This window comes from Apodemus sylvaticus, chromosome 2, assembly GCF_947179515.1.
Source record: "Apodemus sylvaticus chromosome 2, mApoSyl1.1, whole genome shotgun sequence".
Lineage (NCBI taxonomy): Eukaryota > Metazoa > Chordata > Mammalia > Rodentia > Muridae > Apodemus > Apodemus sylvaticus.
In genome coordinates this window covers 97,984,154-97,998,430 of record NC_067473.1, presented here as the reverse complement: position 1 = coordinate 97,998,430, position 14,277 = coordinate 97,984,154, and the positions used below count along the sequence as shown (strand labels likewise).

At 37.5% G+C, this 14,277-nt stretch overlaps 1 gene segment (V, D, J or C); it reads left to right on the top strand.

Annotated features, from left to right (window-relative positions):
• Positions 1-13,369: 13,369 nt before the first annotated feature.
• Positions 13,370-14,066, top strand: LOC127678002 (Ig kappa chain V-V region MOPC 21-like). The segment is given in 2 exon segments: positions 13,370-13,486; positions 13,669-14,066. Coding segments are annotated over 2 exon segments (474 nt in total).
• The last annotated feature ends 211 nt before the right edge of the window (positions 14,067-14,277 follow it).

Below are 14,277 nucleotides of genomic sequence, written 5' to 3'. Positions count from 1 at the left end.
TTTTCCTTGGGCTCTTCTCCATTTTCATCCCTGCAGTTTCTTCAGATGGGAAGAATTGTGGGTCAGAGTTTTGACTGTAGGATGGCAACCCCATCCCTTATTTGATGTCCTATCTTCCTAATGGAAGTGGGTCTCTATGTTCCCTCTCCCCACTGTTGGGTTTTTCATCTAAGGTCCCTCCCTTTGAGTCCTAAGAGTCTCTTACCTCCCTGGTCTCTAGTGCATTTTGCAGGGTCCCCACCCCCAAATTCCAATCTCCTGAGGATTCCTGTTTCCTTTCTTTCCACTAGTCCTCAGGGTTTCAGTCCTTTTCATTTACCCAATACTAGATCAGGTTCCCCTCTCCCCCACATTCCATTCACTTTCTTCCCCAGGTTTCTCCCTCCCTCCCCATTTGATTCTTTTCTTTCTTCTCCTAGTTGGGATAGAGGCTTCCACACCAGGGAACTTCAGCTTGTTGACCTTTCTGTGTTCTGCGGCTATTATCCACTTATTATTGAGTACATACTATGCATGTCCTTTTGGCTCTGAGTTACCTCATTCAGCATGATATTTTCTAGTTCCATTCATTTTCCTGCAAAACTCAGGATCTACTCATTCCTAATAGCTGAGTAGTATTCCCTTGTGTAAATGAAGCACATTTTCTGTAAGCATTCTTCTATTGTGGGACATGTGGTTGTTTCCAGCTTCTGATTATCACAAACAAGCCTTCTATGATCATAGTGGGACATGTGCCCCTTTGTCTTTGTGGGCCTACTTTTGCATATATTCCTAAGAGTGGTATAGCTAGGTTTTAAGGTAGATCTATTTCCAACTTTTTGAAGAATTAGCAGATTGAATTCCAGTGTGGTTGTATCAGTTTGCAATCCCACCAGCAATGGAAAAGTGTTCTTCTTTTTCCATGTCCTCACCAACATGTACTGTTGCCTGAAGTTTTGATCTTATCTGTTCTCATTGGTGTGAGGTGGAATCTCAGGGATATTTTGATTTTCATTTCTATGATTACTAAGGACTTTGAACCTTTAGATGTTTCTGAGCCATTCAAGATTTCTCTGCTGTTAATTCTCAGTTTAGTTTTGGATATTAGCCTTCTATCAGACGTGGGGTTAAAGAAGATTTTTCCCAATTTGTAGTTTGCCAATTTGTCTTATTGATTTTGTTCCTTGCCATACAGAAGCTTTCCAGTTTCATGAGCTTTCCAGTTTCATGAGGTCCCATTCATCAAATTTTGATCTTAGAGCCTGAGTCATTAGAATTCTGTTTAAGAAATTTTTCCCATACCAATGAGTTCAAGGCTCATTTCTACTTCTCTTCTATTATATCTGGTTTTAATTTTAAGTCCTTGATTCCCTTGGACTTGAGCTTTGTGCAAGGTAACAAATATGGATCATTTTTCAGTTTTCTACATAAAGACAGCCAGTTACACTACCACCATTTATTGAAGATGCTTTCATTTTTCCAATATATATGTTTGAATGCTTTGTCTAATATCAAGTATCTGTAAGTGTGTGGTTTTCTTTTCTGGTCTTCATTCTATCCCATTGATCAACTTGTACTGTCTCTGTACTAGTGCCATGCAGGTTTTGTCACTATTGCTCTGGAGTAAAGCTTGAGGTCAGGGTTGGTGGTTTTCCCAAGCTGTTCTTTTATTGTCAACAATTGTTTTCACTATTCTGTTTTTATTATTTTTTGCCTTTCCAGATGAATTTGAGAATTACACGTTCCATGTTTTTGAAGAATTTTGTTAGGTTTTGATATGGATTGCATTTATTCTGTAAATTGTCTTTGGTAGAATTGTCATTTTGGCTATGCTAATTCTGCCAATTTATGAGCATGGGAGAGCTCAGCATTTTTATAGATCTTCTTAGATTTCTTTCGTAAGGACAAGAAGTTATTGCCATACAGATGCTTTACTTGTTTGGCTAGAGTTACCCAAATATATTTTACATTATTTGTGCATAATGTTAGGGGAGTTGTTTCCCTAATTTCTTTCTCAGCCTGTTTATCATTTCTATTAAGAAAGTCTACTGACTTATTTGAATTAATTTTATATGCCCAAGTTGTTGGGTATTTTTCTAGGCATTCTCTGATAGAGCTTTGGTATCTGGTGTCTCTCTAGAAATATTGTGCATTTTATCAAGAATTTCTAGTATTATTGAGCATAAGCTTTTGTGGTAAATTCTGAAGATTCTTTTGAATTTTCTGTTTCTATTATTATATCTCCCTTTTCATTTCTTATTTTGTTAATTTGGATACTGTCTTTGAGCCCTCTGATTAGTCTGGCTAAGGATTTTTCTATATTGCTGATTTCTCAAAGAACCAGCTTTTGGTTTTGTTGATTCTTTGTATTGTTCTTTTTGTTTTTATTTGGTTGATTTGGCCCTGAGTTTGACTATTTTCTGCCTTTTCGTCCTCTTGGTTGTATTTTCTTCTTTTTGTGATAGAACTCTCAGGTGTGCTATTAAGTTGCTAGTGTAAAATCTATTCAGTTTCTTTACTAGGGCACTTAGTTTCATGAATTTTCCTCTCCGAAGTGCTGTCATTGTGTCCCATATGTTTGAGTATGATGTGTCAATATTTTCATTAAATTCCGGGAAGTCTTTCTTTCTTTCTTTCTTTCTTTCTTTTTATTTCTCCATTGAACAAGTTTTCATTGAGTAGAGAGTTGTTCAGTTTCCTATGATTCTGGGTTTTCTATTGTTTTTGCTGTTATTGAATACCAATATTAGTATGTGGTGATCTGATAGAAAGCATGAGATTATTTCAATCTTCTTGCATTGGTTGATAGTTATATTGAGACCAAATATATGGTCAATTTTGAAGAAGGTATCATGAGGTTCTGGGAAGAAAGTATATTCTTTTGTTTTAGGGTGAAGTGTTTTATAGATATCTGTTAAATCCATTTGGTTCATAACCTCTATTAATTTCATTGTGCTCTGTTTTTTTTTTTTTTTCTGTTTTAATGACCTGTCCATTTGTGAGATTGGGATATTGAAGTCTCCTACTATTATTTTATGAGCTCCGATGTGTGTTTTGAGCTTTAGTAAAGATTCTTTTATGAATGTGGGTGCCCTTGCATTTGGAGCACAGATGTTCAGATATGAGATTTTCTCTTGGTGGATTTTCTCTTTGATTAATATGACATGTCTTACTCATCATGCTTGATAAATTTTGGTATAAAATCTACTCTATTGATTATCAGGATGGCAACCCCAGCTTGGTTCCTAAGATAATTTACTTTGAAGACCTTTTTCCATCATGTTACTCTGAGATAGGGTCTGTCTCTGTTATTTTGTTGTGTTTCTTTTATGCAGGAAAATACAGGATCTTGTTGGTGTATCCAGTTTGTTAGCTTATGCCCTTTTATATGTAAGTTGAGTCCATTAATATTGAGAGATATTAAATAGAGGTGACTGTTAATTCCTGATGTGGTTGTTTTTGTTGGTAGCTTTATGTGCTCATGGTTCCCTCCTTTTGGATTTTTTTTTTTTTTTGTGAGAAGCTTACTATCTGTTCCTTCTGTTATAATTTTCCTTCTAGGATCCTCTGTAGTGCTAAATTGTTTTATAGATACTGTTTGAATTTGATTTTTTCTTGGAATATTTTGGTCTCTCCATCTATGTTGATTGAAGGTTTTGCTGGGTATATTACCGTGGGCTAGCATTTATGTTCTCTTAGAGTCTGTCTGACCTCTGACTAGGCTCTTTTGGCTTTCATAGTCTCTGTTGAGAAGTATGGTGTAATTCTGATAGATCTATCTTTGTATGCTACTTAGCCTTTTTCTCTTGAAATTTTTAATATTCTTTCTTTGTTTTCTGCTTTTAATTATTATGGGACAAGAGGATTTTTTATTCTGGTCACATTTATTTGGTATTTAAAGGGCTTCTTGTACCTTTGTGTCCATTTCTTTCTTAAGTTGGGGAAGTTTTCCTTTATGATTTGTTGAAGACATTTTCAGGTCCTCTGAGTTGGGAATCTTCATTCTCCTCTATTCTGATTCTTTGATTTTGTCTTTTCATTGTGTCCTGAATATCCTGGATGATTGGATTAGGAGGATTTCTTATGTTTTGAATATTCTTTAACAGTTGTGTCAATCTCTTATTTTCTTTAAATTTTTTATTAGATATATTTTTATCTACATTTCAAATGATTTATCCTTTTATGGTTTGCCCCCCAAAGTCCCATAAGCCAACTCCCCTCCCCCTGTTCCTCAATCAACCCATTCCTGCTTCCCTGTCCAGGTATTAACCTACACTGCTTCATCAAGCCTTCCCAGGACCAGGGGCCTGTCCTCCTTTTGATGTCCAACAAGGCCATCATCTGCTGCTTAAGCATCTGGAGCAATGGGAAACACCACATGTACTATCTGGTTGATGTTTTTGTCCCTGGGAGATTAGGGAGTACTGAGTGGCTCATATCATTGTTCCTCCTATGGTGCTCCAAACACCCTCATCTTCTTGGGATTTTTCTCTAGCTCCTCCACTTGGGACTTTGTGCTCAGTTCAATGGCTGGCTGAGAGTGTACCCTTCTGTATTTTTCATGCACTAGCAGAACTTCACAGGTGAAAGCTATATCCAGCTCCAGTCAGCAAGTACTTGTGGGCATCCATAATGGTGTCTGGGTTTTGTAACTGTGTATGGGGTGGATCACTGGGTGTGTTAGTCTCTGAATGGTCTTTCCCTCAGTCTCTCCTCCACACTTTGTCTCTGTATCTCCTACTGTGGGTATTTTGCACCACCTTCTAAGAAGGACCAGAGTATCCATAATTTGTTCTTCCTTCCTCTAGGGCATCATCTGATATATGAATTGTGTCTTGGGTATTCAAAGCTTCTGGACTAATATCCACTTATCAGTGAGTGCATACCATGTGTGTTCTTCTGTGATTAGGTTACTTCACTCTTTAAGATATTTTCCAGTTTCATCCATTTGCCTAAGAATTTCATGAATTCATTGTTTTAATTGCTGAGTAGTATTCCATTGTGTAACTATACTACATTTTCTGTATCCATTCCTCAATTGAGGGACATCTGGTTTCGTTCCAGCTTCTGGCAATTATAAATAGGACTGCTATGAGGATAGTGGAGCATGATTCCTTATTAAATGCTGGGGAATCCTCTGGGTATATGCCAAGGAGCAGTATTACAGGTCCTCCAGTAATATTATGCCCAGTTTTCTGAGGAACCACCAGACTGATTTCCAGAGTGGTTGTACCAATTGTTGAAAAGGCTATCTTTTTGTGACTCAATGGGGTTTGCTACTTTGTCAAAGCTCAAGTGACCATAGGTGTGTGGGTTTATTTTGGGGGGCTTCAATTTTATTCCATTGATCTACCTGTCTGTCATTGTACCAATACCGTGCAGTTTTTAACACTATTGCTCTGAAGTACCTTGTATACTGATTTACCCAAAAATTCTTTTACTGTTGAAAATAGTTTAGGTATACTGTTTTTTTTGTTTTTTTTTTTTGTTTTTTTTTTGGTTATTCCAGATAAATTTGTGAATTGCTCTTTCTAAGTCTATGAAGAATTGAGTTGGGATTTTGATGGGGATTGCATATTGTTTATTGCTTTTGGCATGATGGCTATTTTTTTTACTATATTAAATTTGCAATCCATAAACATGTGATATCTTTCCATCTTCTGAGATCTTCGATTTCTTTCTTCAAAAACTTGAACTTCTTGTCATACAGATATTTCACTTGTTTGGTTAGAGTCACACCAAAATAGAATATATTGTTTTTAACTGTTATGAAGAGTGTCTGTTCAAAAATATCTTTCTCATCCTGTGTCAGTCTTTTCTAGGGTATCTTCTACACCTGAAATTCTCTCTTCTGTGCCTTGTATTCTTTTCTTTTTCTATTATTATTTTTTAATTTTTTAATTTTCTATATTCTTTGTTTACATTCCAAATGCTTTCCCCTTTTCAAGTTCCCCCCTCCCTATCTGTCTCATAAGCCCTCTTCCCTCTGCCCATTTCCCAATCACCCCCTCCCATTTCTGTCCTGGTACTCACCTACAGTGCTGGATAAAGTTTTTTTCAGTACCAGTGCCCTCTCCTTCCTTCTTCTTGGGTGACATTTGGTATGCTAATTGTGTCTTGAAAATTCAGATCTTCTGGTCTAATTAATATCCACTTATCAGTGATTGGATTCCATGTGTATTCTTTTTGTGATTGGGTTACTTCACTTAGGATGATATTTTCCAGTTCCAACCATTTGCCTAAGAATTTTATCTGGGTTCTGTCCAGCTTCTGACTATTATAAATAAGGCTGCTATGAACAGATTGGAACACTTGTCCTTATTGTATGCTGAGGAATGCTCTGAGTATATGCTCAGGCGAAGTAAAGCAGTGTCCTCTGGAAGTGTCATATCCAGCTTTCTGAGGAACCACCAGACTGATTTCCAAAGTGGTTGTACCATCTCGAAATCCCACCAGCAGTTTAGGAGTGTTCCTCTTTCTTTACAACCTTGTCAACACCTGCTCCTGAGTTTTTAACCTTACACTAGCCATTCTGACTGGTGTGAGGTGGAGTGTTCCTCTTTCTTCACATCCTTGTCAACACCTGCTCTTGAGTTTTTAACCTCACACTAGCCATTCTGACTGGTGTGAGGTGAAATCTCAGAGTTGTTTTGATTTGCATTTAACCTCACACTAGCCATTTTGACTGGTGTGAGGTGAAATCTCAGGGTTGTTTTGATTTGCATTTCCCTAATGATTAATGATGTTGAACATTTCTTAAGGTGCTTCTCAGTCATCTGAAGTTCTTCAGGTGAAAATTCTTTGTTTAGCTCTGTACCCTATTTTTAATAGAGTTATTTGTTTCCCTGGGGTCTAACTTCTTGAGTTCTTTGTATATATTGGATAATAACCCTCTGTCAGATGTAGGATTGGTGAAGATCCTTTGCGAATTTGCTGCTTGCTGTTTTGTCCTTTTGACAGTGTCCTTTGCCTTACAGAAAATTTGTAATTTTATGAGGTCCCATTCGTCAATTCTTGATCTTAGAGCATAAGCTATTGGTGTTCTGTTCAGGAACTTTTCCCCTGTGCCCATGTTCTCAAGGGTCTTCCCCAGTTTCTTTTCTATTAGTTTCAGAGTGTCTGGCTTTATGTGGAAGTCCTTGACCCACTTGGAGTTGAGCTTAGTACAGGGAGATAAGAATGGATCAATTCCCATTCTTCTGCATGCTGACCTCCAATTGAACCAGCACCATTTTTTGAAAAAGGCTATCTTTTTTCCACAGGATCATTTCAGCTCCTTTGTCAAAGATCAAGTGACCATATGTGTGTGGGTTCATTTCTGGGTCTTCAATACTATTCCATTGATCTACCTGCCTGTCACTGTACCAATACCACACAGTTTTTAACACTATTGTGTTAGGTGTAATGTGTGCTTTGAGCCTTAGTAAAGTTTTTTTAAGAGTGAGAGTATCCTTGCATTTGGAGCATAGATGTTCAGAATTGAGAGTTCTTCTTGGTGGATTTTTCCTTTGACCAGCAAGAAGGTCCTTCTGTGTCTCTTTTGATTACTTTAGGCTGAAAGTCAATTTTATCTGATACTAGAATGGATACTCCCACTTGTTTCCTGAGACCATTTGCTCGTAAAATTGTCTTCCAGCTTTTTATTCAAAGGTAGGTTTTGTCTTTGACACTGAGGTGTGTTTCCTGTATGCAGCAAAATGTAGGGTCCTGTTTATGCATCCATTCTATTAGTCTATGCCTTTTTATTGGGGAATTGAGGCCATTGATTATAAGAGATATTAAGGAATTGTGATTATTGCTTCTTGTCATTTTTATATTAATTTTATATTTGAGTGGTTATCTTATTTTGGGTTTGATGAAAGAAGAATGGATAGAACTAGAAAATATCATCACAAGTTAATTAACTCAGACCCCACAGCCATGCATGACATATATTCAGTAATAAGTGGATATTAGCCCCCAAAATACAGAATACCCAAGATACAGTCCACAGAACTGAAAATGGCAACAAGCTGAAGTGCCCAATTAGGTAAGACTCAGTCCCACTTGGGTTCTGAAGCAAGTTATCACAAGGGATGAGGGAGGGACCTGGGATGAAAATGGATGGGGTGCAGAGAGGGGATTATGATGTGGTATTGCATGGGGGGAAATGTCTGAAGCCCTGAGGGCCAGCAGAAAGAATAGTAACAGGTAATGTCAGGAGGTCTGAGGTTGTGGAGACCCTCCATTATACATAAGAGACCTAGAAGGTGAGAGACTCCCAGGACTCAAAGGGAAGAATCTTAGACAAGATGCCTTACAGTGAGAAAAAGGAACTTATTTAGCCCACCTCCAACAGAAAGGTAATGAATCCAGAGAAGGATGAGGGAATTAAATAAAAAAATAAAAGCATTCCATTATAAAATATAATAATTTTGTATGTTACTATTTTAAGCAATAAACCTTAGCATCGAAATCAATCCCAGAATTTATTGAAAATGAAGGTATAAAATATCAGAATCTAAGGGGCACAATGAAGACATGCCTAAGATGAAAGTTGACAGTAGTGAATACCTACCTCAAAAACTTTGAAGAATCTCCAGATAAAAAGGCTTTCCTCAATGAAAAGCCATAGGCTTTGCTTTCGAAAAATGAACAATAATCACAACAGAAACCCACAAATCATTAGATGGAAGAAATAATCAAAATCCTGATAAATTAATTATTATTCTATTTTCTTTTTCAGTCTTAGAATTGAAATATTTTCTGATGACTATGACATACACATTTCTTTTGTTGGTTATACTGTACTAATCTACATACTTGGGAAAAATTCCTGGTTAATATTGTAGTTGGATAGCAATTGAAGTTCAGGATGGACTCCATCATAGACTCTGTTTTGTAGAACATAAGTTATTTTATGTCTTTTTGTTTCTTCAGTAACACATACATCATTCAACAATGTATTGTTTAGTTAACAGGTGTTTAGACACTTAATGTGGTTCTATTAGTTTTTATATTTACTGTAGTTAGTTAAAATGTAAGGTATAATTTCAATTTTTCTATGTTTGTTTACACTTGCTTTATACCTTAATATGAAATCAATTTTGGAGAAATTTCTAAGAACTGCCTATAAATTCTTATATTTTCTTTAGTATTTGGGTGAAATGTTATATGATGTAATAAACTCCATATTTGTATATTCTATTATCATATGCTATTTCTCTGTTACTTTTTTGTAGGATGACATGTCTCCTGGTTATTGTGGGATATATATATATATATTCCACTGTAATTGTGCTGGAGTTAATATGTAGTTTTTAGTCTCATCATAATTTTAAGTTAATGGGTATGACTGTTTTTGTTTTGTGTCTGCTTATACTTGTAATATTCTCTTTTCAAAAGAAATATTTATTTATTTTATGTATGGGTACATTGTTGCTGTCTTCAGATACATCAGAATAGGTTGGTTGTGAGACACCCTGTAGTTGTAGGAGTTGAACTCATGACCTTTGGATGAACAGTCAGTGCTCTTAACTACTGAGCCATCTCTCTAGCCGTGTACTATTCTCTTGATGGACTCATATGTCATTACCTAAGAAATACTCAACTTTATTCTATTCTAGATTAAATATTTTTTGTTATACACTAGAGTATGTGTACATCCTACTGACATTGCAATCATGTATTATGGTCATTAATTTTATTGTGTGATTGAAAATGGAATATGAGCATTTGAAAGCTTATCAGAAGTCTGTGTCTAGTAGCTGGTAATCTGTTGGTGCAGATCATTTCCCAATTGCTTGGTTACTATTTTGTCCTATTGTAAGTATCCTTTGCTTTACAGAAACTTTGAAACAAGAATTGCTTGCTGACAGGAACCTGAAACATCTGTCTCCTGAGAGGCTATGCCAGATTCTGACCAATACAGATGAGGATGCCCATAGACATTCATTAGAGTGAGCACAAGGACCGTAATGGAGGAATCACAGGAAGAACTGAAGGAGCTGAAAGGACCTTATATGGTATCAATGGAAGGCGAGACCCTTGGTCCTTTGAAGGCTTGATGTCACAGTGTAGAGGAATGCTAGGTGAGGCAGGTGAGGGTAAGTGGTTGGAAGAGCACCCTCATATAAGTGTGTTAAGGGAGGATTGGGTAGAGTGTTTGCAGTGTGGAATCTGGGAAAGATGATTACATTTTAAATGTAAATGAATAAAGTATCCAATTAAAAGAACAGCATGGGTTCATTTGGACGTTCAAAGTGTTAGACTGTATGAAAGGAGAAAGAAGTCAGCAGGTGGTAGACCTGGTAGCTCAAGAAGAAGCTTGCATTTCAAATTGTTTGTATGTATGTATGTATGTACGTATGTATGTATGTATGTATGTATGTGTATGCATGTATGTATGTTTGTATATATATGTAACACATGTATGCTTAACTGGATTTATAAATGGCTGAAAATCATCATGTAAATGCTTGGAATAAATCAATCCTGAGTAGCAGGTGTTATTAATGACTGAGTTGAGTCTCTATCCCCAAAGCTCTCTTAAAAATATTTCTCCTTTTTCATCTCCATTCCTTCTCTCTCCTCTCCACCTCTCTCTCTCTCTCTCTCTCTCTCTCTCTCTCTCTCTCTCTCTCTCTCTCTCTCTCTCTCTTGGCTGTTCTTGAATTTTTTTACAGGAAGATGACTGCCAAATGCTGTATGATAGTTTCAATGCTGTTACTAGGTAGTAGTGCAGGTGAAGTCAAGGGTTGAGGAAACATTCAGGGTTTCTGCAGCAAGGTTCAAGGAAACTTACATGCCCATTCTAAGAAGTGGCCAGGCCAACCGGTAAATAGACAGATAGCCTTAAATTACAATGTTTCTGTAAGTCAAAGGACACCGTTAACAAATTGGGAAAAGATCTTCACCTACCCTACATCTGGTAGAGAGCTAATAATCAATATACAGAAAGAACTCAAGAAGTTAGACCCCAGAAAACCAAATAACCCTATTAAAAATGGGGTACAGAGCTAAACAAAGAATTTTCACCTGAAGAAATTTGGATGGCTGAGAAGCACCTTAAGAAATGTTCAACATCCTTAGTCATTAGGGAAATGCAAATCAAAACAACCCTGATATTTCACCTCACATCAGTCAGAATGGCTAAGATTAAAAACTCAGGAGACAGCAGGTGCTGGTGAGTATGTAGAGAAAGAGGAACACTCCTCTACTGCTGGTGTGATTGCAAGCTGGTTCAACCATTCTGGAAATCAGTCTGGCAGTTCCTCAGACAACTGGGACTGGCAGTTCCAGAGGACCCTGCTATACCACTCTTGGGCATATACCAAGAGGATTACCCAGCATGTAATAAGGATACATGCTCCACTATGTTCATAACAGCCCTATTTATAATAGTCAGAAGCTTGAAATAACCCAGATTTCCTTCAGTGGATGAATGGGGACAAAAAATATGGTGTATATACATTATGGAGCACTATTCAGCCACTAGAAACAATGAATTCATGAAATTCTTAGACAAATGGATGGAGTTGGAGAACATCATCCTAAGTGAGGTAACCCAGTCTTAAAAGAACACTCATGGTATGCACTCACTGATAAGTGGATATTAATCTAGAAGCTTGCAATACTCAAAACACAATCCACATATCAAATGATGTGAAAGAAGAAGGAAGGAGTAGCCCCTGGTTCTGGAAAGGCCCAGTGCAGCAGTGTAGGGGAATACCAGAACAGGGAAGTGAGAACAGATGGATTGGGGAATAGGGGGAGGGAAGAGGGCTTATGGGACTTTTGGGAAGTAGAGATCAAGGAAAGGGGAAATCATTTGAAATGTAAACAAAGAATATATCAAAAAAAAAGACATGGGTAGAGAACCAATATCCTGCTTCTCCACTTCCGGTGGGAAGTCATGACTCTGGATCTGCTCAATGAGTTGCCACATTGGCCGTTGTGTTTGGCCTCTGAAACCCATTGAAAGTAGAAGCAGAAGCAATGGCATATGCATCCATGTTTTTAAGCAGCATCCAATCACCAATATGCATTTAAGGAAGGTAAGTTACAGAGCTCAACGATCTGGTCAAGGACATTACATATTGTGTCCCAGATGCTGCATGAATAATACTTCTCGTCTGTTTTGGGACTCTTCTGCAGCAGGACCTTCACATGTACATATAAAGAATGCAGTTAAACAATCCATATACTCCATCATTCACATAATAATGAAACTTTGCTCATTTGACTCATCTTCATCATCAGAGTTTGTCTGCTCCTTTCATACATTTTTTTCTTGCAATGTTGTTGACTGCCAGTGTGAAAGTTAATCAGAGTATCTTTCCAGCTCAGCTATGATTCTCATTCCAGAGTCTGATAGAAAGTAGTTGTCCAGAGCTGCGTTGATCACACTGATTATCTCTTCAAATTTAAACTTTCTGACAATAGAAGATTGTGTGCTCTCTGTGGTCTGCTGTCATTACACTTGGCTGTGTAAAAGGGAGTTGCATGGGGAAGAGCTGTAGCCACCTCAGATTATTCTTTAGAGTATCTCTGAGGTCTGTAAAAGAGAAAGCATCCTTATCGTCAGAGAGAGAGACTTTATTCAATCTTTTGTTTCAAAATGTCTTAGCAGTAAAGCCTTCATCGAGGATATTGCAGTCAAACTCTTCCTTAGTAAAGTTGTTCATGGTTCTCTATGTGCCTACAGAAAACATAGAGATTGAATTAGATTATCACCTGCTCATCTCATGGCCAGCTTATCCAAGAACTCTAAATGGTGTCTCTTTGGAGTGGTGAAAACACTCACAGTAAGGGGCACAGCTTGGTGTTCCCATGGAGATTCTACCACAGAACTGGAGGAGTGCCCTGTTATCTACAGGCCTCTGCCTAATCAATGCCACTACAGAGGCTGACGCAAGTGGGCCCTGAGCTTCTGTCTGAGAATGGCTGGCAGTGGTAGTGGCTACAGGGACTGACCTCCATATTTCTCTTACCTTCCAAATTCAATATTCCTTCTCTTCTCTATTCTTTCCTCTGTTTTCCCTACTCTTCCCCTTTTACTTCTTTCTTTCCTTTATTCTTTTCCACTTCCTCTGTTTATTTTGTTGTTGAAAGGATTTAGTTTTTCCTCAGGATTGAATCAAAGGTAGTTGTACTATTATTTTTGTGAAACTGATCTGTTGATTTTTTTTAACAGATGCCTGTCAGGAGAGCATCTTTATACTTGTGGTTTCAGAGCTTTAAATGTGTCCTTGAGCTTCAATGATGACTTACTTCACAGTGATTACTTCCTGTCTTTGATAATGCTTTTGGCTGTTGATTTGACCTGGATGATCTCACCCAGTGGTGTTCAGGAAATTTACTTCCTTATTTGATGACTATTTTGCATAGGTCCCTAGAGGCCATTCCAGCTGCCCATGGTTTATAAGGCAGGCCTCTGCAGTGTGTTCTGAAATGCTTCAGACCATCATGGGCATCAAGATGGAGTCACAGACTCAGATCTTCATATTCATGTTGCTCTGGTTGTCTGGTGAGATGTTTAATTGTATTATATTACTTTAAAATTAATTCATGTGTAAAGAAATAATTATTTACTATAGGAAACTAATAGTATGCAGATAAATTCTACTAGTAAACCCAGTTTGAATTCTAAGATTTGTATCATGTTTTTGTGGTTATAAGTGTATACTCATTATCTATTTCTGATTGCAGGTGTTGATGGAGACATTGTAATGACCCAGTCTCACAAATCCATGTCTGCATCAGTAGGAGACAGGGTTACCATGAACTGCAAGGCCAGTAAGAATGTGTATAGTAATGTAGCCTGGTATCAACAGAAATCAGGACAGTCTCCTAAACTGCTTATCTATGGGGCATCCAACCAGTACACTGGGGTCCCTGATCGCTTCACAGGCAGTGGATCTGGGACAGATTACACTCTCACCATAAGCAGTGTGCAGGCTGAAGACCATGCAGATTATTACTGTCAGCAGTATCAAAATATTCCTCCCACAGTGCTTCAGCCTCATACACAAACCACTGATATTCTAACCAGCTGCCTGTACCACACATCCCCAGACTTATATTCTTCCCCTTCTGCCTGCAGCTGATATGCCTAACTGTTGCAAAATCTCGTAAAAAAAATTGTTAGATCCTTTGAAATGGAAGGTCCTTATGTAAAAATGTAGTGAAGTTTGGAAAAAAGTCTCTTTTTTCTTCTGATGCTCAAATTCTGTGTATTGAACATGACAAAATCACTATATTATAATCTTATTTTGCCATGAGTCTCCATGGGCTAAATCAAAAGCCTCTGCTATATTC